This window comes from Notamacropus eugenii, chromosome 4, assembly GCF_028372415.1.
Source record: "Notamacropus eugenii isolate mMacEug1 chromosome 4, mMacEug1.pri_v2, whole genome shotgun sequence".
NCBI classification, from domain to species: Eukaryota; Metazoa; Chordata; class Mammalia; order Diprotodontia; family Macropodidae; genus Notamacropus; species Notamacropus eugenii.
In genome coordinates this window covers 473,468,084-473,494,677 of record NC_092875.1, presented here as the reverse complement: position 1 = coordinate 473,494,677, position 26,594 = coordinate 473,468,084, and the positions used below count along the sequence as shown (strand labels likewise).

Sequence of the window (26,594 nt, the reverse complement as noted above, 5' to 3'; positions counted from 1 at the left end):
ATCTATCCACATTTCTTGTTCTACCTCCATTTGCTTAGAACTCCTTCCAGCTGTCTAAGCCATTGCTGAGGATAGACCATAATTTTCCCCATACAGATACAATGCAGCAGCCCAAAGGAACATAAGATGGCTGATTCATAACTTCCCTAGGATTGGAAAGTAATTAAATGTTTTGGTTTAAAAGACTTTCTCCTTGTTACCACAGGCTAGAATAAACAAAGACCCTGTTTATGTCAAAGGGCTTAATTAAGGCAAAGTAGGTGACAACACCCTTTTATTCACTTTAGACCGCTGATTTGGTTGTTGGAAGGCAACTTCTGTTGAGAAAACTTCTTCCTACCAGTGTGATTTTGCAACTGATGGTTTTGGAAAGTTGCCTGGAAGACTGGGGTTTAAGTGCCTTATTCAGGGTCATTAATTCTAAAGCCAGTGTGTGTCAAAGAAAGGACTTGAACCCTGGTTCTCCTGAGTCTGAGTTTAGATCTCTCTCTACTATCCAGTGGTCTGGAAGTATATTCTTCAATTGGACAATATACCTGAAGTAAAGTATCTTAAGAGTACGGATACTGTGTCTGTACATTTCAGAAACGTGTTCTGCTGGCCCTGGACTACAACCACATCTGAAGCTTTCCTGGCTCTCTCACTGATGTGCTCGTACTTTTCTCCTCTTTACTTCATCTATCTGCTGATGATAAATGATCCTTCTAACATCTATGCTTTTATTGGTGCTCTAGTTAAGCTTTTTGGAGCTCTAGTTAAAATAAGGCTGACCTAAGTGATACTATTGTAAGATTCCTTATTTTCTTTAGGGAAGTTAAAATGTCTCTTGAATGTTAATGAAGAGAGATTTTTTAAAATTGAAAACTCAAAATAAGACCTTAAATTATGCAAGAAGGTGAGTATTTAAGTTAGGTGGATGGGGTTACCGAGTATCATAGAACCTTCCTGTGCTGGGAGAGTCTAGTTTGGACCCTTTCCCTAGTTAGCTGTTTGACCTTCTATAAATCATTTCACTTTCCCGGTTCATCAGTTTTCTTCTGTAACATGAAGGAGTTGGGTGAGATGACTTCTATGGTCCTTTCTGTTATTATGAAAACTAGAAAATAGAGGTCCTACAAACTAGTGAAGTTTGGAATAAACCATCATTTTCTTAATACAGTTTGTATTTGAGATGTATGAAATTAAATACAGAGGTAATACACAAATTGAGTAAAATTGAACCTTAAATATTGAAATATTTTGATATTTTCAAATTATGTTGAAATCTCCAATCTCTTAAGTTTTTTAAAATATGTTTAAATATTTTAATGTTATTTGCTAGATTCCCCTTACCTAACAAATGAGAAGGTAGTCATGCTTGGTTATCTAGGATGCTCTCTTTGTGAAGTCAACAAGCATTTATTAAATGCTATTGTATACTTTACCAAATATTCTTTACTAGTATCCATATAACTGATATAAGGCCTTTTACTCCTTAGTGTTGTGTATGAATACACACACACACACACACACACACACACAGCTACATAGATATACCCTTTGTTCTTTAAGGGCACTCTCAGAATTCTTCCTTCTTCATAGTCCAATGTAGATCCGGCCCTTTATCAGGAGGGTGATGGTGTCAACTTCTGTAAGACTGTGAACATTCATACCTCTGAAATTGACTCCAGATCAGGGCTTGATTTATTATTTTGTTGATGATGGAGAAAATGTTAATAATGCAGATTAATCTTTTTTAAATTGTATTTTTCCCCAATTACATGGAAAAGCAATTTTCAGCTTTCAGTTTTTGAAACTTTTTGGAGTTCCACATTCTCTTCCTCTCCTATCCCTCCTCCTTCACTGAAAAGGTAAGCAGTCTGATACAGGTTAGACATGCTCACTCATGTAAAATGTATTTCCATATTAGTATTTTGTAGAAAAAAACTAGAAATGCATCCCCCTCCAAAAAACAAAGTGAAAACTAGTAAACTTCGATCTGCATTCAGACTCCATCAGTTCTTTCTCCGAAGGTGGAGAGCATTTGCAATCATGAATCCTTTGGGATTGTCTTGGTTCATTGTACTACTGAGAAGAGCTAAGTCATTCACAGTTGTTGTCACTTTGCACAGTGTTCTCCTGGTTCTGCTCACTTCACTCTGCCTCAAGTCATGTAAGTCTTTCCAGGCTTTTCTGAAATCATCAAATCAGATTAATCTTAAAAGTGTGTCATGCATGCATTATTTTCCCCTTGGAAAGCTGGTTATTAAATTCTTAGTAGCACACTGCTGATTTTCATTTTATCATAGTTCATTATTTCAACCTAGATTTTGGATATTGGATATTGGATATTTGGGAATTAGATAGTTGACTGAAAACGGTTGAATTCTATATACCTACAGGACTGGAATGAGGTCCCTTAACAGTGCACTTATATACTTAACATTAATCTGAGCTCCTATGGGTCATCACTCAGTTAACATACAATAGACTGGTTATCAGAGGAATGTGAGTTTTCTATAAAACTATATCACTAAGCCAAAATATAGAGTTTTTTGTTGTAATGAAATTATTTTTAAAATACATTCTGGAAAATGAAGGTATATTTCTTTTTTTTTTTCAAGCAATAATTACAGGAAAATACATCAAATTAAATATTTAGGGATTTCCTTCATTTTTATTCTGGTTCAGTTAGCTGAGTTCTTTGGAATATGAGGCTAATGAGCTTATGGGTTTCATCTTCCATATGGTCCAGTTATCTTCCCAAAAAAATACTCCTACAGGCTTTTACCCTTAACCCCAGCAGCTGTCTTAAAAAATGCATCCGCTTGGATACAAGAAGAATGATGGAGAATGTGTACAGAGCTTTTTGGAACTAGTCACTGCTGTGGAACGATCTCAGATTGCATGTCCTGCTAATGGTGGGTGAACGGCATCACTTTGTGTATATAGGACAAAGGACATGATATCCATTTGTGTTCATAACCCTTGCTTTCTCCTTTTGCTTTTTAAAATTTAATCTTGTTTCAGTTATTTTACTTTGCCAGGTCAGACCTTCAGAGGGGAAAGGAGGAGGTGAGATGCTTTAAAATGGTTCTATTTTAAAAATCATTCAGTTGAAATATTTGATGGAGAAGGCAGTAGTAGTCAGTAATTAAAACGCCTTGTGCTTGGGTAACTTTGTTCAAAGTTTGATTTGATATTCAGATGATTCTGTTTTCTTTTTCAGGCAATAATAAATAGCACCATCACCCCAAACATGACATTCACTAAAACATCTCAGAAATTTGGCCAGTGGGCAGACAGCAGGGCAAATACTGTCTATGGTTTGGGATTCTCCTCTGAGCATCATCTCACAAAAGTAAGTGAAATCATTAACCCTAATGGAAAATCTGTTTATTTCAATCATTAGGAAATTTAAATAATACATAATATTAAATTTATTACAAGATGCAGAAAACAAAGACAGCAGATATTTTGAGGGTCCTAATTCTGGGGTATCCAACAGAAGATTATAAAATCATTAAGCATTTATCGAATGCCTCCTATAAGGTGCCAGGCATTATGCTGGGAAATGGAGATACAAAGAGAAAAACAAAGTAGTCCCCGACTGCCTCAAGTTTGCATTCTGATGGGGGAAGCATGTGCGTGATGACGTAAATACAAACTGCATATCTGTATTCTGGGGAAAAGGAGTTTGGGGAGCTTAGGAAAGCCTCACTTAAAATGTGACACTTGAGCCGGGGCAACTAGGTGGTTCAGTGGATAGAGTGCCAGACCTGGAGTCAGGAAGACTGGTGACACAAGCAGGTCACTTAACCCTGTTTGTCTCAGTTTCCTCATCTGTAAAATGAGCTGGAGAAGGAAACGGCCAACCACTCCAGTACCTCTGCCAAGAAAACTCCACATAGGGTCCCGAAGGGTCAGAGGCAATCAGAATGAGTGAACAACAACTTGAGCTGAGCTTTGAAGGAAGCTAGGCTTTCCACAAGGCAGAGGTGAGGAATGAATGTACCCAGAAATGACCAACAGCCAGTACAAAAGCACAGACGTGAGAGATAGAATGTTGTATACAAGAAACAGCAGATTAGTCCAGTTTGAACCATGGGAGTTGTAGAGGCAATAATGTATATTTAAACTGGAACTTTTTGGTAAAGAGTTACAAATCCTAAACAGAGGTGCTTATATTTTATCCCAGAAGTCAGAGTTCCATCACTTTTTGAGAGGGGTATCATAGGCTCTGTTTGGCAACTACCCAGAATACAGATTCCAAAGGAAGAGTACTTGAAGCAGGGGGAGTAATTGGGAGACTGTTGCAGTAAGCCAAGAATCAAAGGGGCAAGGACTTGCACTAAGGCAGTGGCCATGTGAGTAAAGAAAAGGGAATTGAGAATCAGCCAGACTTGGATACGGCAAACGGGGGTGCTCAACAAGGAAAAGCTGAGGGTGGCTCAGGTTGTGGACCTGGATGGCTGGAAGCAGGATGATCCCTTCACCTTTAATAGGGAAATTTGGAAGAGCTGGGGGTTTTGTGGGGGGAAAGATAAGAAGTTCTGTTTGGGCCATGAGTTTGAAATGCTTATGGGACTTCCAGTGAGCCATATCCAATATGCACTTGGTGATATGGGAACGGAGGTCAGTAGAGAGGCTAGGGCAGAATGTAGGAGTCACATGCATAGAGAAGATTGAACCCAAGGGAGCTAATGAGATCACTGAGAGGAGTATGAAGAGAGAAGAGAAAAGGGCCCATGAAAATCTTGAGGTACATCCGTAATTAGGGATAATGACGTACGTGGATGATGATCCAACAGAGAATGTGGAGGAGGAGGAGAGAACCAAAAGAGAGTAGTGTCCCAAAAACCCAGAGAGCATTCAGGAAGAGAGGGCGGTCCCAAGTGTCTCATGCTTTGGAAGTTAAGAAGGATGAGGGCTATGAAGAACCCATTGGATTTATCAATTATGAGATGATTGGTCACATTAATCTGTGGAGGGAGGCCAGACCCAGATTGCAAGAGTTTGAGAAGTGAATGAGAGGAAAGGAAGGGGAGGACAAAAGGAGGAATATGAAACAGCAGTCTGAAGGGACAGTAGACTGAAAGAATGGTGGGGTCAAGTGAGGGTTTTTTTAAGGGTGCGAGTATCTTGGGTATCCTTGTAGGCAGTAGGGAAGCACCAGCAGAGTGAGGCAGACTGAACACTCAAGAGTGGTACAGGCTTGGGATCAAGGACACAGGTAGAGAGATCAGTTTTAGTGAAGAAGAAAGGGTCTACTTCTTCATCAGAAACAGGAGTGAAAGAGCAGAGAGTGGGGGATGGGGGTCAAAGGATTCTGAGATGCCAAGTAGAGGAGAAAAGGGAATTCGTGGTACCTGGCCTCCTCTTTTTCAAAAAATCAAGTAAGGCTCACTGTTGAGGGTGTGGTGACTGGGATGCTTGTGTGAATAGAAAACTTAGAAAGGCTGTTGTGGGGGGTGCATTTATTTATTTGTTTGTTTGTTTACTTTTTTGGAGACGGGAAGCAGGGCAATTGGAGTTAAGTGACTTGCCCAAGGTCACACAGTATGTCAAATGTCTGAGGTCAAATTTGAACTCAGGTCCTCCTGACTCCAGGGCTAATACTCAGGCTGATACTGCACCACCTCGCTGCCCCTGGAATGCATTTAGAGAGCTAATTGTAATCTCAGTGTCGTAGCTGTAGATCTGGAAGGGACCTTATAGCTCATTGCCCTCATTTTACTAATCAAGAAACTCAGGGCGAGAGAAATAATGTGATTTGCCCAAGGTCACACAGACAGTAAGTAGTGGAGCTAGGATGTGAATCCTGGTTCTTTGACTCAATAGATAGCGTGGCGTATTGAATAGAGAGCTGGCCTTGGGACCAGAAAGACCTGAATTCAAGTCTCTTCTCTGACACAGATTGACTGGTTCCCTGATCAAAGTACAAGATGGAGACAGACCATGTGCTGACTTGCATGAATAGAGGGAATTTCTCTTCCTGGGAGCTCTCTATACCATGGAAAATACAAGTATCGCTTCAAAAATCTGTTGCTCTCTGAGCTCATATCTAAATCCTCCAGAAAATATAACTAATTTCTGTGAAAAAAAATGCATTGGCTTGGATTGTTTTATCACATGTTGAGGATTCATTTAGATTGAATCATCATTCAGGGCCTTTGATCTGCAAAACACTTTTTCTCTGCTGGAGTTAGAAAGATGTTGAGGTGTCTAGTTCTTGCCCTCAAGGAGTTTACAACTTCACAGTCTTTTATAAATTGACTTCCAGGAAAACGTGCCGGAAATGAACTTTGAATAGAATGGTTTATATCTGACAATCCACTTTTGTGGTTATCACAGCAGTGGCAAAATAATAGATAAAGTTCAGCATTGTTGTGGTTTCATCTATTCTGTGGTTCGTTCTTCTTTTCTATTTTCTTCAGGTCTCTTTGCCGAGCCCTTCATTTCCCGAGCTTTTTGTTTCCTCAAGTCTTGCATTGAGCATGGATCCTTCCAGATGACTGACCCCCCAATCATCATGGGGAGTAGTGTTCTTGGGTTTTGGCCTGGGGGCTGTAGACAATTTCATGGCTAACTTGTCAAAGTTATATGAAGCCTAGTGTGTGTTCTTCCTTGGGATGAAACCCATGGATGACCCCTCTCTTCTTTTCATCTCAAATCATTTTGTTCTCCAGCTGGAGAGTTCTTCAGCAAAACGCCCTCTTACAGCCTTTAAAATAGAGCTTTTCCTGCAGTGAAGTGTGTAATATATTATAAAACAGCTAGATTAATAATGCAAACTTGGAGATTAGTAGATCTCTGAATAATGCAACAAGGAGATTTTTCAGTCTTCATTTACCCCCAAAGCTTCACAACAAATATCATTGTAGGATTTATTCCAGCAAGAACTTGCTGTTCATCTTTTAGAAAAAGGCAACTTCTCAACAACTAATTTGTCTAACAGCCAGCATGTGATAATCAGACCTTCAGCCTAACAGTAGATTTTTTGGATTGCTTATTACGGGAAGCAGACAGGAAGGAATTAGAAGTCATGTCTTCTTTTGAAAAAGAAAATTCCAATGATATCTGATCCTCAAAAGACCTTAAAATAATTTTTTTTTAAAATACAGGACACCTTGAAGTTTTTTTCCAGAGTATATAGGTCTTGAAATGTTTGAATATAGGCTCTCTGTTATAAAGGAAACCTTATGACCCCTTTAATTTGGGGCTTTATCACATTGTCACACTGCACTGTCTTGTGGATGGCCAATGTTATATGACCTAGGTGAACTGACGCACAAAGGAGGAGATATTATAGCTATACTGTTACTGGGAGAGTTGGCCCCTAAGATAATAAAAAAGCAGGGCTAAGTGGTCACACCTAAACATGAATCCTACATTCAGTTGGCATAAGCTTTTAAATAAGAGTTCACTATGGAATTTTCCAAGTTTGTAGATAACGTTTTAGGGGTTGTGGGAATGGGCAGAGAAATGGTAGAGGAAGCTGTGCATAAGGAATATACTTAGAGAAGAAAGCATCTCATTTATGATCCAGGAAAAGAGGATGGAGGAATCATTATAGCTGAGAAAATACATACTTTGTGTGCTGTTATGGCCAAGAAGACCAACTAAGTCCATGGAGCCATCAGGAATAGGATTGTAAACCCAAGAAGTGATCATCCTTCCCTTATATGGCACTGTGTGACATCCATGCTTATCATACCCTGGGCTTTTTTGTCTTTCACTCCTTGAGGAAGTTATAGCAAAACTAGGGAAAGTTCAGAGAACGAGAGGATCGGGGGAGGAGAGGCACACTTACAGTCTGACTGTTCATTCTGTGAGGATGAAAGTGGGAGGGGCAGCAATGAACACCTGTGGAACCATTCAAAGTGTAGATGGGATAAATGGGTTTATTTACAAAATTCCAATGTATCAAAGTGAAATAACTGTCTCAGAGGTAAATCAAGGATGGTCTGCTTTGTACCATGAAAGAGGCAAGTTTTAGAAAAATTAAAATGTATCATTTCATACGGTAAGTAGTAAATTTATAGAACTAATTACTTTTAGGTATATGTAAACATATACATATGTGTATGTGTTTATATAAATATGTATCTTCATAAAACAAGGATAGTGTCATCATAGTATTTGTCATCTTGATATTTAGGTGAATTCTTATTGAAATCTAAAGGTTCATTTAGAATCTAAAGATTCAATCTGTAATTCATGAAATCAAAGCTGGCTTTAGTTTAATTTGAATTCTACTTCTTGGGTCTTCGGAGGACAGAGAAAAAAACAATATCCACCTCATTAAAAAAAATACTTCATGCATTTTCATCTGTTAATCTTGTGTTTTTGTAGATTAAGACACTCCAGTTTCCCTCCTAGACTCTCTTCTGTATCTTCTGAACTCCTTCAGTGTTTAACACTCAATATATTTAATTTTTAATAAGAAAAATTGACAATTGACTACCACATGGCGAAATTATTTAATAACCGAAATCAAAATAACTCTTCTCTTAAACATTATCATTTATTATTGGACAAACTCAAGCCAGATGTTTTCTAGTTTGATCTAAATGTGTTGACAAGAGTGCTTTACCTTTTTGATGACATGGCTGGCTCTCCTTAGATAGTCTAGTAAAGCCCAGAGATCTCATTAGCATTATGTTTCTAAATGTATTAAATAAAATGCATAGGATAGTGAAGGAGATCACTTACACTGACAGCTGGTTTGTTTTTATTCTTTTTTTTTAAGAACAAGTTTACTGGGTCTTGATTAAGAACCACAGCGTTAGGACACTAAAGCTGCAAAGTGAAGTTTGGATCTAGAAATACGAAGTCAAAGTGATCAAGGCCTAGATCAACCCTGCACAATCTGTGTCCCTCCAAAGGATTTTGGGCAGCCCAGGAACAATATAGAGGGCCGCCTGAAATCCTTTGGCGGGCCTCAGTTGTGCAGGCCTGGCCTAGACAGATAGCAGAGATTAGAAAAATAGTAGAGCAGACTCTTCACATAAAAGATGGTCAGTACTGGAGAACAGAGGAAATGTACGAACAGTGCTGATGCTTAGTCTTACAAATACAAGTCACCCCAATTTCCTAATTATTTTTTCCAGAAAAGTGGTAGGGAATCTTCCTTTGTTTCATTTTATTATTATATACTGCATAAAGGTAAGTTGAGTTATTGTTTTAGCTTTAAGTTATTTATTTACAAGGCATAGAATCATAAAGTAGAGTTGGAAGGAACCTCAGAGATCATCTAGTCTAGCCCCTTCATTTTACAGATGAAGAAACAGGCCAAGGGCTTAAGTGTCTTGCCCAGGGTCACATAAGTCATGGGCAGCAGAAGTAGAATTTGAATCCAAGTTCTCCCGCCCTAGAGCCAGTTTCCTTTCTACCGCATCATGTGTAGCCAAACTAATATTTTTCAGTCCAAAATCTTAACTACGCTTTATAGACTTTGGGCTGAAATTTTTAAAACAGCTCACTATCAAAAAAATTAAATAATCACTGTTAGAAGATTAGCTGCATTTTGTATTTCAAGCAAACTAAGTGTCTAAATAGACACCAATTCATTACTTCATGCTAATTTCATTTTGCAAAAGAAGCTTTTGAGAAGGACAGTTAAGTGGATTTCTCAAGGCAGTTACTGATCATGATTCATTGATGGCAGAATTAACTGAGAAACAGCTCAATTCGCATAGAATTCTTCCATTTTCTCCTTTATTCATCATGAAATCATTTCTTTCTACCTACTCTGTTGTCCAGCCCATCTAACCTTGTGACTCTCATTTACACAAACTCCCAGGAAGCATCACATGCTACGGGAGGCCTTCCCTGACTCCCTCACCAATTATCTTGTATATATTTTGGTATATATACTTATGTCTTCCTATTGGTCTCCCCTGGTAGATTACATGCTTCTTGAGGCTGGAGACTGTTTCACCTTTGTTTTTGTATCTCCTATACTTGGCATATATAGTAGGCATTTATAAATCTGTGATTTTCACATTTAGCTTTTAATTTGGGTAAAAATATCCTGAATGGGGGTGGGGGAGGTTACGTATCAAAGAAAAATGGCCCAAAAAGATATAAAAAATTTCAATTGCTAGGTAACATTGATGAATCACTCCATGATTCATGAAGATAATCTGCTTCTTAAATATTCCAGCTACCTTGCTACCTGTAACTGTGCAATCCAGATGGAAATCTGTAATGAATACAGTAACATCTAAATGAAGTAATATCGTTGGAGAATGGAGTGTTTAAGTCATCCAGTTTTCCTATGCACTGTGGGTTAACCATTTATGCAGTCAATTGGGTAGGTCAAGGACCACACTGTAAAGGAATCTATATTGTTTAAACTGTAATATTACATCTTTAAAAATAATGCAATACTTTGTTAATGCTGCACATTTAGTGGAATAATGCAGCCGTCAACCACAGTGTCAAAATTTTGGAAGAGACCCTAAACGGTTAAAATTTCTTTCATTTTCGCAAATGGACCTTAGAATAGAAATAAGCTGTTTTCCAGAAATTTTGAATAGATATGAAGCTTTAGAAGTCCAGGAGAAGTGACAGATATTTCACAAATAAGTTCAATTAGAAAGAAGCATGAAAGCATTAGGAGACATTGAGCAACTGGAAAGTCCTTACCTGGGATTAAAGAAGCAGTGAAAGAAAAACTAATATGGAATACTTAAGAGAAAAAAAAGCATATGATTAGACCCTTAGTTTTTCCCCCTAAGCTCAAAACTAGTTGACTCAAAACATGTTAATAGAAGGAAGAAAGTTTTTAAAATTATTAGCAAATGGTAGCTCATGAATTGTCTCATCTCTTGGTGGGTCGAGTGGAGAGGCAAGTCAAGCTTGATCTCCTGTCCCTGGCTCTTTGGCTCCAGATACCTGTAACTGACATTTGTAAAGTATTTCAACATGATTCTGAAGCATATTTCCTTTCATCCCAAGGTTTTATGCTTAGTTTTGAGTGTAGTGCTCCTAAGCAGTCTGAGCTCCCACTCACTTCTGCCCCTGACTTCTGGGTTCATTGTGTTCGTAAACAAGTAGTAGGTAAGGGCTTTGAGTGCTAGATCAGCTTCCCTCATTTTATAGATTAGATCATTTCAGAGGGGGCAAATTGATCTTTTTTTACTCAAGCATTTTAGTTGCCCAAATGCAAGTTAAGAAGGATAATGGTTTCTTAACAAGTATTATTTATTAACAAGCACTTTTGTGCAAGATACCAGGGAATAGAACTGGAGTCTAAGTTTATATAGCTCTTTCAAGTTTACAGAATGCTTTCCTTTCAACCTGGTGAAATAAACATTGCAAATATTCTTTCCCTTATTTTTACAGATGAGGAATGACCTGCCCTATAATCAAATAGCTAATAATTGTCAGCATTAGGAAATCTGGATTCACATCTTATCCCAGGTCCAATGGTTGTTGGGGTGCCTTTTGGGAATTTTCCCCCATTGGCTACACTGTCTCTCTTATATTTCAAAATACTGAACCTTGTGCAAAGAGTGCAATTTTTTTCATCCTTTAGCAGAAATCACTTAAGCTCTTTTAAAGAGGAATTGTTTTTAAAAAGTCTTAGGTTTATCATTCAAGAACTGGTGATTTTGAGGATTTTTTCAACCATCAGTCTTGATCGAACTGAATGGATTATGCCCTTTGTTAGTGAATCAGACTGGTTTTTTTTGTAAGTGAGATTTCATCTGGCCGAGAGCATGCCATGTAATCAAGTTGTTAAGGTGTGTTTCAAGAATTGCTGACTAAAGATGAATGAAATTTAAGCAGTGGCATTTTAAAAACAAATTTGTAAGTTTATTTTTCAAATAATCATATCAATTCATATGGACCAAAGAATGTTCTGTTCAGAGTAGTTATTCTGAGAGGGTCTACACTTAGACTCATCTATTCCAGTGATGCTGGTGTTACCCACATACATTTTTGAACTCTTATTTGGGAATTGCCTTTGAATGTCCTCAGCAGTGGCCAATTTGTGTCCTTGTAGGGTGGGTGTGATTTTTTATGATAGCTAAACATTTTTAGAGACAAATCTGATGAACGAGGTACTTGACTAAGTGGGCTCCCAAGTAAAGTATAGTCATAGAGGAACATGATTGCCGTCGGAGTCCGTCTGTAATTTACACAAATTTCAGTCTCAAAAGAGAAGTTCCAAAAATGTTTTCACTACGGGCACTATTGAAGTAAATATATAGATTCCTAAGGTGACTCCTCTAAAGAGGATGCAGTCATTTCACAGGGGAATAGATGTAGCATTTTGTCTGAATCTCTCATTTATAGATGAAGAAAATGGGATTCTGAAACATCAGGTACCATGCCAAAGGTCACCCAGGTAACAAGTTGTAGAGTCAGGATATGAACTCGGGTCTTGTAATATTAAATTTGTTGTCCTTTCTATTAAGATGTGGGAGTTCTGGTATGTTTATTTATTTAAGCACCCATTTATTAATTGTCTTTCTACAATGGGCAAAGCATTGTTAGGAAGATAATTAAGAAGAAGGCCTGTTCCTCAGGGGGCTCATAATCTAGCCAGGGAAGTGGGATGGAGGGAAAGGTGATATGACATTTACAGACATACAGTGGTTATACGGAACGTTACAAATTGAAGGGAAGTATGAGAATAAAGTGAGACACACAGAAGGAAGGATTTCTTATTAGTGATTCGTGATAGCGCTTGAGGTGGGTTGTGGACGAACATGTTTTTAATAGGTAGATGTGGAAAGAAAGTATGGAGATGCCGTTCTAGGTGCAAGGAATTTCCAATATTAAGCAACTAATCTCAGTAACTTTCCACCTTGACTTCAGTTTTTCCACCAGAAGTTGGGACAATAAAAGTTGAGAAGATATTGGGAGTTCATAGCAAGTTGACAGTGATTTTTGAACATTTACTTTGGAATGTTAATGGAGAATGAGGGAAAGGTATTTTATATAAATAGTCTGATAAATTATATCAGAGGAAATTTGTTTTGACATTGCTTTTATTTCACTTTTTATCTGACTTAGAACTCATTCAGTTTTCTAAATTTTCTCACCTTCAATTTTAAGGAACTAAGAGAAAAATAGATTTAACTCTTAATGCTGGAGTAATCAGGTTGTAGGTGGTATACAGTGCTTGAGATGAAAAGCAATCTTTGCTCTTATCTGAGTATGTATGAATACACACACTCATATAGACATACATGTGTATATATACGTATATACACACACATATCTTTATGTGTAAGCATGTGTATATCTATAGCGTGTGTATACAATTTTTTTAATCCATAGTCAGAAATGATCTTTGTTCCTATGGAGCTGGCGGAGAACTTTGTTGATATAAATTTGCCTGGGAGTTCATGAAACAAACTGAGGCCTATCTCTTGCAGATTCTGCAAAAATTTCAATAATACTGTTCATAAGAGTGCAGCATGCATATATATGTATACACAGATATGTGTGCATGTGTGTATATATGTGTATGTATATATATGCATATGTGTGTATGTGTATATATATATGTGTATACACACACACACACACACACACACACACACACACACACATAGATGCACATTTACCCTTTGGGCAGGCTGAGCTGCTATAGAGTACCCTCTTTCTTCCCAAAGTGGAAAAAGGATAGGAACATAAGAGGAAGTTTGGTCAGGCTTGACTGTAACTCCCTTCCCTCTATTTTTACTCCCATCTCCAGCTCCATCAAGGCGAGCCTTTAGGTTGTTTTCCTTTTTTTTTATGGTTAATCTTCGCAAATTTCACGTACATTGATGATGGGAATCAACGAGTAGGCCGCCACCTTCAGAAAGTGAAGAGACCCTGTTCCTTTTTCACCCTAACTTTTCCTGACTTCCTTAAGTGCTCTCGGTACTTAGCATTCCATTTCATTTATTTTGCTTTCGTAAGTGCTGCCAGTTCCATAGACTCTGGAATGCTGCGTTTCCTTTCTGCTGACATCGTAGCAGTGTTGACTAAAAACCTGTTCCCATAGCTAGCTAGCATCCATTGATGAGGTTAGTACAAAAATGAAAAGCACTTCAACATTAGTATAGGATTCATGTATTGATGAGAATAACAAAGCAACCCATATACAGGAGCTTATTGCATAATATAAACACTGAAAGCATTCTCCAACTATACTTCTCAAGAGTGGCTGCTGTGGCAAATCCAATTATCTGGGTGATAAGCCATCAAAAAAAGTCTATTTGAAGGGGATCCTGTCTGGATTAATATGTTGCTTCTCTTGTTGATTTTTACCCCCACTTAATATTAGGACATTTTCTAGATTTCCTGACACTAGAAGTCTTAGCAATACATTAATGTAACTTTCAGAGGTTTCATCTAATGCTTTGTTTTGTCACCATTTTAGTATCAGAGATGCCTAATTGATTTTTTCACATACTCAAACAATGTATCTTCTCTCGAAGCCCATCCGTTTAGAAAATTTTCAAAGTGCATTTTTGGAAATGGCTTGTTGTTTGATGAATGTATATAGTTTTCTTCCTGCCTTCAGTTTGCAGAAAAGTTTCAGGAGTTCAAAGAAGCTGCTCGATTAGCAAAGGAGAAATCCCAAGAGAAGGCGGAGCTCACAAGCACTCCCTCCCAGGTGGGTAGCAAGCTCTTTTTCTCTCGTGCTGAACATTTTCTTTTATGTTCAGTTTGCATCTGGAAAAATAATAGAGAAAATCAAGGTGGTTTTCAAAGTGGCAATAGAAACAATTCTGCCTGTGTCGGTGGAGAATAGTTCCATGCTCTATTGATCCAAAGGGGTCTGGTTTATTAAAATTAGCTTGGAAATGTCAAAACAACTTTTTTTAAGTCTACAAGGTACTTTGAGGTAAAATAAGTTAACTATATGATGGCTGTGTTATTTCTTATGATCCTAGTTCTGTAGATTGAGAAAGTGATTCAGCAGATACTTTCGTTACGCCTGTTTAAAACCCAGAAATGTTCAACACATTGTAAAAGTTATAATTTTATTGGAATCATTGACAAGTGACTTTTCTTCCCCCAAACTGGCAGGTTGAGTTAGTGCCTGTCAACCTCTCCATCTTACTTTTTTTCTGAAGGTCAATTCAAACTCCAAATAAAGTTTGCTGAAATAGGTCTGGAATACTGTTCATGAGGTTCATTAAATGAATCTCAGTATTTGGGATCTTATCAGTGGATGGCCTCCCTTCCCTGACCAGACCATAGCCCTCCTACTCCTAAGTGGTTCATTGTGCTGCTGTGGCCAAAAGAATCTATTACCTGAGAGCTCCCCTTTTGGAGAATAGCCATATGAAGTTAGGTCCTACACTAATGTGACAAACCCAGCCATTGCCGGGTTCTTCTTCAAGTCTTTGAAGGTTAGGATTTTCCAGAGCTAGTCTTCTGGAACCCAGAGTCACTGTGACACTCCGCAGTATCAGAGTTCACCGTGCATTTTGTTACTTAAAGAGGAAACCCATAGCCTTTTTTTTGGCATTAGCATAGTTTGCTAAAAGTAATTTATTTCTAACAATAGTTTTAAGACATGTTGCAATCTGGTAAATAGAGCTTTTCTCTGAAATGATTATTTTCTTTCTAAAACAAGCTTTTCGGGTGGCCAAAAATCCCTAAGAGTTCAAAGTGAAACAGCTTAAAATTGTAATCCAAAAGCCAGGGTGAAAGGTGAGCATCTGGAGATCAGAACTCCCCAGATAACCATTTTCTTGGTCCCCTCCATGTGTAAAATAAATGAATAAAGGAAAAATAAAAAGGGCAGTTAGGGATAGCATATCTCTAGTGCCTAAACCCTTAGGGCTTTTTGGTTTTGGTATATAAAAGAAGAGTACTTTATAAATCGCATCATATATTTAAAAAAATTTTTTTTCCTTTCAATTAAGCATTTATTTTCTCTCCCTCTTATCTCCTGGCCTGTGAAGGCTTGGCAGCCCTCACACCAGAGGTACTAGTCTTCCCTGAACACACCCTCTAATCTTGTCTTCCCATCCAGAGGAAAAAAATTCTTGTAAGAAATACGCATAGTTAAACAAAATCAATGCCCTCACTGGCCATGTAAATATATGTCTCACTGTACACTGAGTCCATCCCCTCTCTGTGAGGAGGTGGGCCATATGGATCATCATTAGTACATCCTCTGGAATTGTGATTTGTCATTGCACTGATCAGAATCCTGAAGTCTTTCAAAGTCATTTGTCTTTACAGTGTTGTATAAAGGAATATCACTTATTTCAATGTCATCATAATTTGAACATTTTCTGCTAAATAATTTTAATGGTTGGTAATGTCTACTGTCTCTTTCAGCTGGGAAAAATATGTGGTAAGGTAAATTAAGTGATTTAGCCAAAATATTGGTTGAAAACTGCAGAAACCACATCTGTCCTCTTCTTGTCATCCCACACCCCTACCCTACTTACATTGTCTTTGGTTCAGTGATTCTCTGGGGATGTAGAAAGTTAAATTCTTAAATTTTTGCAAGTACCTGAAAGGGAGCCTTTTTTAAAAGTCATATTTACTCTACTTGAAGGCTATATTCTTAGACTGATTCAGATCGATCCCTAGTCCAAGGCCATGGGCACTAGCAAAGTCTGTCTGTAGTTTGTTGAAATAACTTCATGATCACCTTTGAGTCATTTCTAATAAAACTTTTCTTGGAGAGTTCTTTTTTTCCTTTCTCTGCTGGCAAAGTCCTTTTACGTTTTTGTATATTTTTGTCCCTTTCAGCCTAGAGGGCTGGTTGAGTTTGGGTTATTAAAGCTGATCTCATTGTTGGAGTTCAGCAAACAAACTGATACTTCATACTCTCGCAGATTTCATAGCAATTTCAATAAAGGCATAATCCAAGGGTCTCTAATGTCCCCAAATTACATTTTGCTACAGTATTGACTTACTCAGAAAGCCTCCCTAATCATTTACTCCTTTACTTTCATATATTCACATACGCTTAAGTAGTAGCAGAAATCCCTTTAAAAGTGTCACTTGCCTCAGAGGCCTGGTTCAGAGAGAGTATTATGTCTTTCAAAAAATTATGCAGGTTGATGTTAATTTTGCTTTCCTCTTTTCAAATTGTTTCTTATAAAAAAACTTCTATAAATTTTCATGTGAAAATGTACTTTAGAGAATAAACATATTGTCCCTAATTGACCTTTTTATTTTTATTTTTGCCTTTATGCATCTATTTTACATGGAAGGGACCAAGAAAATGGTCATTTTGAGGGTTCTGACCTCAATATACTCATCTTTCATCCTGGCTACCAAACTATTTTGGATTCCCATTTAAGCTCCATTTCATTTTGAACCCAGAGGGCTTTTTGACTGCCCAGGCCCCAATTACAGTAAAGACCTGATTTAGCAACACGTAATATTCAAAGGAATGTACCCCAGGAAGGTAATATCTGACTTTCAAGGTTTAACCCAATCCAAGCTTTAGTCTGTATTCTACCTGATGTGAGAAGCGCTATGTAGGGATTCCACAGTGGAGAGTCACGAAATGCTTTGGCCTCCAAAAAAGTCCCTCCTTTTAATGGGCATATTTTGAAAGGGACCTGATATTTAAGGCAAAGATAATGCTTTCCTAGTCAGATGCCTTTAATTAAAGGAATAAACTTAAATAAGTTGCCTGGTATCACCTTTCTAAATGATCCTCTTTGGGGGAAAAAGGAAAAAGTCTTATCTAGGGGAAGTATGCTATGGTTAAAAATGTAGATCCTCTAGCCGGGAAGTATCTGTTGTGTAAAAGGCACAGTGCTAGATGCTGGGAACTGGGAGAACAAACATATAAGCAGTTCCTGCCTCCAGGAGCTTACTGGTAGATGCATACCATACAGAAGTAATGCTTCTTCAAGGAGGGGAGGGGTGCAGACAGCTGGGAGAATTGCTGGTACCTGAACTTGAGGGAAACCAAGGGGGGAGGGGAGAGGAATACATTTTTAGGATTGGGGGAACCAGGAAATGGAAAACCAAGCCCAGAAAACAGGTAGTAAGTCAGTCTGGAACAGAATGTGTGTAACTGAATAATATGAAATAACTCTGGCAGCATTGATGACAGCCATGTTAGGTAGGGCTTTAGGAATCAGGAGAGTCAGTTCCAAGTACTTAGTAGTGCCTATAGTGTATACACAGGGAATTGTTCTAGGTGCGAGTGCAGGCCCTGCCACTAGCTAACTATGACCGTGTGCAGCGCACCTCTCACAATTACACACTTATGGAAAGGGTGTCAGAGGCCAGCTAGTCACTTAGCAAGTGAAGAAACTGAAACCTCCAGAAAGTAAATGGCTTGTCCAAAGGTCTTAGAGGTAGCGAGTGGAAGAGCTGGCGTTCAAACCCAGCTTGTCTCTTTTTCTGTAAAATGAAGGAATTGGACTATGTAATTTCTAAGGTCCTTTCCAGGATTAAGTGGAATCACATGTTAATAATTATTTAATTTTTTTGTCCACCTTCATTAACATAATAATCCTTATTTTGCTCAGAGATTTCATCAGGGGTGGGCTTTTCCTCCATTATGTAAATCACAAGCCCCTCTAGGTCTTCAGCCATCTATTTGATTTTTCTAATACATTTGATAAAAGCAAACTTTTGGTGTGGAAGTCTTGCTACCTTTTTAATATTCTTCCTTTAGATAAATTATTTTTATTAGATGCCAGCAGCCTCAATCTTGTTTTCTAATCATGTTGAAAGGAGACAGTCTGTGGCTGTTTTTTTGTGGGTTGGGGGGTGGGAGTGGAATCCTGCTACTAAGTAGCGTCATAATTCTAGGCATTCTCCTTCACTTTTCTGTGTCTTACTTCATTTGTAAAAATGTGCAGCCTTGGCTAAAAGTTTAAGTTCTCTTTCAGGGCTAAAATTATTTTTTCATTTTCTTCTTTCCTTCCTTCCCTCCTTCCTTCCTTCCTTCCTTCCCTCCTTCTTTCCTTCCTTCCCTGTTTCCTTCCCTCCTTCCTTCCCTCCCTCCTTCCTTCCTTTGTTTCTTTCTCTGTTTCCTTCTTTCTTTTCTTTCCTTTTTCTAAGAGTCAGTCAGTTTCTATATATCTATGGCTCAGTTTTCCTCTGAAGCTGGGTGTACTTCACTCAAGTATGACCTTGCTGTGTTGTCTTAGTTGGCCCCAAATGGCTTTTATTTTTTGTACTCTGTTTTGCTTCTCTACGAACAGAGAAGAGGTGACAAAAGCCGAAGGGGAAGCCATCAGGGTGGGACTGCTTCCTTCGAACAATCAGGGCATATTTTATTGAAGAAAGGCTGCGTGGTAAGGTTTCAAGTAGAGATGTCCATCTTATAGGCATGAAATCAAATTTAATGAATGTCTAAAATTGTTTTTGGGAAAAAATGATTGCAAGAAGTTAGGTCCTTGGTTTTGTATAATCTACAAAAGCCGTTGTTTCTAACAATGCAAGTCTCATTAAAACCGTTATAGAAACACTTTCCCCTCACTTCTGCTGCTACCATCTTGTGTTAAGCTATAGCCTCCCATGATTTTTTCTGGGCTTGGTTGACGAGAAGATATCCTACAAGTCCTTAACACTTGCCTCAGAGAGTTAATTCTGAAATCCTCATCCCCATGCCCATCTGTTATAATTCACCTATGTTGTTTCCCACTCAGATATTTTCACTCCCATTCCCAATGAAATAAATATTTTCCAACTTTGAAACTGGTGATAGAATTGTAGAAATGAGCTTATTCAAAGAGAAAAGAGAAAGTTCCCTTTTCAAGAATCAGATAGCGTCTGGTGACCTTGTCTCCCCAAATGATAAATTGTTCAAACTCCTGGAACTTACTGAAGTATTTATTTCCATGCTATTAATTTTTCTGCTGACACGTGGAGCCAACAATAATTAAAAATACGAAGAGCTCACACTTCTATAGTGTTTTAATGTTTGCAAAGCATTTTGCCTCAGTTTTGTCTATGTTATTTGATCCTTACAACAATCCTGGAGGTAGATGTTATTGCCCTTATTTTACAGTTGAGGAAACAGAGGTAGACAGCAGCTAAATGATTTGCTAGGGTCTGAGGCTGGATTTGAACTCAGGTCTTTCTGACTCCAGCTTCAACATTCTATCTACTGAGCCACGTAGCTGTCCCCATAAAATCTGATTCTCTACTGTTTCTCCTTTTAGTACAAGGTCATTCTCAGATACAAGGTTATTTATATTGGTACCAGTGATAGATCTCCACCTTCCAGTCCTCCTGCCTTTCTCTCTGAGGATTATGGCTTGCCAAGAACAAAACCAGCCCTAGACAAAATGGTGAAATAAAATAACATAACAGTAGGCTTGGGTACAAGACTTTCTATCTCTGCTCTCCTTCCTCTTTCCCCATCACCTTCGTTTAAGCTTTTCAAAATTGGGATATTAAAATTACACTACTCAAAATGTGTTTTTTCCTCATTTCACCAGCAGTATAGACCAACATATGTCTAGTGTCTTTTCATTTGTGATAGAAAGGATGGACTTTTCTAGCTATAACCACTCTGTAGAGAATTAGGGAAAGAAAGGACTTGGAATATATGAGCACAGTTTTGTGGTGAATCTCTGACACATCCTCTTTCTTTTAATAATTATGTGGTCACATCTGTTGCCGTTGGCTTTCTGATGATCTGTGCCCCGAAACCTGTGAATACAACCAGATTTTTGCCAAGATGAGATGTTTGCAACATATTTTCTGTATTTTGGCTAGCTCTTCTTTCCTGATTACGGAATTAGGAAAAAGTCTTTCTAGAAATAGTCAGATGTCTTTTTTATAATAAGTCATATTTCATATTTGTATAATCTCACTTTTAACTTTGAAAAAATTCCTCCTGTCCCATGGGGAAAGTGTGGGGTGAGGGCAGTGAGTGGGGAAATGCAATTTTTACTGCTTTCATTCCGATAGATAGATAGACAGACAGACAGACAGATAGATCTTTATAGCCACACTTTCTAAAATGGTTTTTTACCCTTAATTGCTATATGCATCTAAATAAGCTTAAGAAATCCTAATTACAAAATGAATGTTTTTCACATAGGGACCTTGCATTCTAAAGGAGACATACATTTTAAAACCATACACTTGTTTCATTTCATTTGACATTTGTAGCTGTAACTTATATGATTAGCTATATGCTTTGGGGGCTAGGTTGGATCCCCAAGAAATGACATGAATTTAAGATAAAACCAAAACAAACCATATAAACATTGATCTGGTTTTTAATTTTTTGTTATTCTGAACCTGACAAAAATACATATCAACCTGAACGTCTCCATATACAAAGAGGAACAGAAAAAGAAGATTCCATAGGGAACTATAAATCTCTGTTATGTATAGTTTGCATTTATTTTCAGATATGTAATAAATTTGACAAAGTTTCAAAACTGTCCTGCTTCTCTGTATCTCCCTTTGAACTTCCTTCTGTTTATCTGATGCATTAAAAAAAATTTCAAGGATACCTTTCTTCTTTTGGGAGACATCACTATCACTACCTTCCTCTTCCCTCCAATTCTGCCTTCAATTAAAAAAAACCCTCTCTTATAACAAGCTTAATTAAATAAAACAGATTTCCCAGTTGTGTCTAAAAGAACGTCTCATTTCACATCTCCAATCCATCGACTCTCTAGAGTCCAGTTATATAACATTTTTAAAACTTAAACTTTGGTGATGCTTAATCAGACACATATTTTCATAGTTTTAGGGCTTAAGCGGACCTTCGAGACCATCTTGTTTAAACTTCCTTATTTTACAAAGAAGGAAACTAAGCCCAAGGTGTTGAGTGACACGTTCACATCACATAGGGAGTGACAGCTGAGATTCAAGACCAGGTTCTCTGGTTCCAAATCCAGCCCTTCTTCCACTGTCTTCATGGACAAACATATGCCAAGAATGAGAGGTATCTAGGGAGGCTGGAAGTGGATTGAGATGCTCTTAATTCCTCAGTCCTGCAATTCCATATTGGATCTAGTCCAGATTATCTGGGTAAGGCAGAATCTTGCAGTCTCAGCTCATGAGTGATGACAGCTCCCCAGGTGGCTCATGGGAATTGCAGCAAGTGGCATAACACCATCTGGGGTGGGAGTAGGCAGGAGTACAGCTGCATGAGGGTTAATTGGAATTGCAGCATGTCAGGTGGAGTGGCAGCTCCCCAAATAGTGGAGGCTTGAAACAGCACTTGTGGAATTGTCTAATTTTGTAGCCCTTTCCTTTGTCTTTCATCTTCCCTTTTCTCACTCCAGCCTTTACTTTTCACTCTTTTTAAAAATTTAATTTATTTTAAACTTAAATATTAAAACTTAACTATGCAAGGAAAGGGGAAAAAAGTATTGACATTGTACAGCAGAATGTAACAGGATTCAAAATATACAGCAATAAATTTCCATTTCAAGAAATCCTGTCTAATAAATACTACTCATTGCATTCAGAGCTATCCATCTTTTCTGTGCTTCCTTGTAAGTTTTCTTTTGTTCTCTGCTGTGTACTTTTTAACTTTGTTCTCCCCCCAAGAAGGCTATAATATGTGTGTGTGTGTATGGTATGTGTATATATGTATATAGTATGTGTATATATATACACATACAGACATGTACATATATACACACCAATATATAGATACATACATATGAACACACATGTACCCATACACAAACACACATGTGTATACATACATATATATACTTAGATATCTATAATCACACTCATATAGAGACATATACATTCATATGCATCCATCGCATCTGTGGAAGACAGTGCTATATTTGTTTGTCCTGTTTCTCTGAGGATGAATAACATCTTTTTCGTGAGTCCAAGTCTTTCCACATTTTTCTAAGTCTGCCACCTCATCGTTTCCTACACCATACCAATATTCCAACCTTATACTGTCTAGTTATGTTAAATAGGCTAAAACAAAATTGATTAACATGGCCAATAGCGGAATTTCCCTGTTTTTCTTTTGATTAAACCTATTTTAGCTTTAACTTTGACTGAGATCATGATTACTACTCCTGCTTTCCCCCCCTGATAAGTCCAGCTCCTGATCCTTCTTTTACGTTTGTGTGAAGCATCTCTTATTTCCTATCCCTTCTGACTCCTCTGCTTTACTTCTACCTGCATCTTTGCTCTCTTATTACTTAAGCCATCCCCTGCCTCCAAAGATCCTTCCCTTTTCCTCTCCCCACCTTCCCCTTACACTCTTGTTTCTATCTGAATTTAGAAGACTGTTATAGCTGTCCAGATATATCTGTCATTCCCTCTTTATCCCATTCCCATTAATCTAGAGCCCTTCTGTGCCCCTCAATTTTCATTCTTAATAAAGATTGTAAGAAGCATTTCCCACATGCATGCTGCAAGCCCCTGATTTTTCTCCCATGGAGCCTCAGTAGCATTTACCTTGAGGTTGAAAGAGGATAGAACCTGGAGCCCAGACATTCATGTCTTCTCCCCCTACACTCTTAATCTGTAACAGATTCACTTTTTCCCTGTTACTCTTCTGGATAAATACATGCATGCCAAGTAGGAATCACAGAACCTGGGTTACTCCCTTAGAGTTCTGTTAACATCTTGTTTGTAGAGACTTTCCCATTGTTTGTGCCTACTTGGACTTCTTAACTTCTCTGTGGGTACTAGTTATCCAGTCAATCTGCATTTTTTAGTTTGATTTATCCTATCCTAGGAAAAGGGACGATTGTGTCCTTTAGTGCCAGAGAGAAAACTTGCTTTTTGAGTTATTTTTGGCAACCAAAACTCAGTCTGGGTAGTGGGGATAGCTCCGAACTGCTATAATTAGAGCACACGCCAAAGCAGCAAAGATCCTGTTGATCATGAAACATTTAAGCTCAGAGATTTCTCGTGGTTCTCATCCTCAGACATTCCTGTGCTGAGAAAATATTTCTCAGGCCACAGATTTGCAGTTAATCAGGATTAGAAGAGTAGAACATTCACGTAGAGTATTTCAAGGGTTGGAACAGTCCAGAGGTGCCTGCCCCATGGAATCCACTGCTGAAGGTGAAAAGGGCAGGGAAGCAGAAGAAAGCCTTTTCCCTTCCTTTCTTTCATGCTTCTTTGACAGGAATTTTGTAGGTTCAGGTCTCCTAGAGGGAATGTATCCCTGCTTTTTTCTAGCTGCAACTTTGTATCCAATGATTCTTTCTGCACCCTCATCTAGGTAACTTTAACTAGATTTGTCAAATTGTATCAAATCTGAGACCATGATGGAAGCTGTCATAGTAAGAATAACTGTGAGACTTTGAGCTTTATAACAAACTCTCCGTATTTTCCAGAGGGACTAATTAAACTTGCATTGTTATGCAAACATTGATTAAAGACAGAAAAAAAAAAGATGGGAAATTTTATGAAGAAAAATGATCAGAGCATGAAACCCTAGAATGGCAAAGGCAAAATGAAGAAACATAACCATGAGAGCTCTCTTTAAAGCTCTTTAATTTGTCTTTTTTAATCTGCCTTTGCATACATGGTTTTGTCAGAGATGAGACGTGATGAATCTACAAGAGTTGTCTCTCATTCCCAGGACTCTAATATTTTCCCCTTCAACTCTTGTTCATTTTCTTTTGTGCTTTCATTTTTTTCCTACTATTCTCTTTAAATATCTTAAGTTATGGACAAGTAATTGCTTAGTAACTGATAAACTCTAAAATTAATTTAAATTGTTTCTAAAAACAGAATATTTATGTTTTGTTATTTTCCTGTATGAGTTGCTTTGTTTATATAAAAGTAATTTCTTTCCAAGTTTAATTTTTAATTTCATGTGACCTTTAAGTTTTAGTTAAAATATGGACCATAAATGAACATGCATCATACTTTTAATATGACATGATGTTTAACTGAATTTCAATTTTTCTTTTTAAAGGAATCAGCAGGAGGGGATCTTCAGTCTCCTTTAACACCAGAAAGTATTAATGGGACAGATGATGAAAGAACTCATGAAGTGACACAAAACTCAGAACCAAGGGCTGAACCAACCCAGAATGCATTGCCATTTTCACATAGGTACAGATTCAATTCAAGCATCATGATTAAGTAAAAAATGTGTGGTGTGCTTTTACTGTGCATACATTTGATAAGGTATAATAACACTGAGTGAAAATTCTGTGTTGAATCTTAATTTTTTTTCCCAAAAGGTGCAGTTTCTATTTACCCACAAATGAAATACCATAAAAGCTCACTAATTTGAAACTTATAGTCATTCAGCTGGATTGAGCTAAAGTTTACTTTTGTACTATCTATGCAGAAAAGATTTGCTGAGCAAATTAATATAAGATTTCAGTGAAACAGTGAATACAACTGTGACTCTTAGTTTTTTAACATGGTGCCCAAAGGGCCCTTCTTTGATTAGCCTAGTTCAGGTTTTACTCTATGTACTAAAGAGATACAACTATCTTTCTTGAAAACAAAATTATAATTGTCTGGTCTGTCCAGATTTGTCTGGATTAATGAGAATTTATAACATTGTTTTCAAAAGTCATTTTCATAGAAAAGAACAAACTAGTTAAGGTCTGATAAATTATATAGTGATTTTTTAGTTTTGTTCTAGAGAGTCTTTTAACAAGAAATAGTATTGAAATATCTTTTTAAGAGAATTGAATGGTTTTAAGAATATCAGATCAGTTTTTACTTTTGTACCAGACCAATAACTGACCAGATATGGCAGGTAGTTTTAAGGGAATTAGAGAACTTCTGTGAAGTTCATATGAAGTAGACACTTGGATTATCTCAGTTTTAAGGAAGCACTTCTCTTGCCAAAACCTTACAAGAGATAATATATTTAAAATTCACAGAAGTGCTATAAAAGGGTTTTGCTTTGCTGCTCATTAGTCCTTTTGAGAACATTAAAATTGAATTCTTATCTATGGCATTAAGACTTCGGTTTGCATGCTATGGAATGGGCTAGACATGAAAATAAAATATTCTGAATGAAAGCTTTTTACAAATTACATTTTCTGAAGGTTAGTTTGATTAAATTGGAATTAGAATAACATAGGAAGAGCCTCATTGTCTTGCCCAGCCTCTAGGTAGCTCCGTCTTGAAGTAATTCTTAATCAGGACCTGAGGAAGAAGAAGTCTTGCACTTTTTTAGTCAAAGTCATACGTGTTGGATCGTAAAATACCTATTTGGTTTGAGGGGAAAAACTGATCTTTTATTATTCAGAATGCCAAGAATTTTGCTTCATGCAAAAATCATATTTGAGTGGTTGTATATTTTTATATTTTGAACTGTGTCAGTAAACAACTTTTTTGTCAGAAAAATTGTGTTGCATGGCAAAAACGAGAAGTTTCTCTGTTGATTTCTGACTGTCTCTGTTTAACTTGTCATGTGATGTTTTTGAATGTTCAATTGGAAATGAACAAAAGAGAGACACTCTTAATATATGAGAGGGCTGGTTTTTTAAATTTTATATATGAAGGACATTAATCAGGATGACTGGGAGAGGAAAATCCCAGATCCTCTGAAGTGTGCTTCTTAAAGTTCTTGCCAGCCTTGCCCATGGTAAACTTAGCTGTCCTAAACATAGTTAAGAATTAGCTTTCTGTCACTGGCACTTAAATGAGCCATGTGAATGAACACTTGTAGCATTCTGAAGCTAGAAATTTTGTCAGCAATGGCAGATGCTCCCTGGCACTTACTTACT

General features: G+C 37.5%; 1 protein-coding gene across 3 annotated transcripts in view; it reads left to right on the top strand.

Annotated features, from left to right (window-relative positions):
* Nucleotides 1–26,594, top strand: part of HOMER1 (homer scaffold protein 1) — a 155,872-nt gene that overhangs the window by 62,377 nt on the left and 66,901 nt on the right. For all 3 annotated transcript variants that reach the window (XR_011966529.1, XM_072606429.1, XM_072606428.1), the window contains exons 3-5: nt 3,209–3,340; nt 14,516–14,608; nt 24,815–24,954. Coding sequence is in view for 2 of the 3 variants with exons in the window: in XM_072606429.1 (XP_072462530.1) it covers nt 3,209–3,340; nt 14,516–14,608; nt 24,815–24,954 (365 nt within the window). In the remaining variant the exon portion in view is untranslated. The remainder of the gene's footprint in view (nt 1–3,208; nt 3,341–14,515; nt 14,609–24,814; nt 24,955–26,594) is intronic.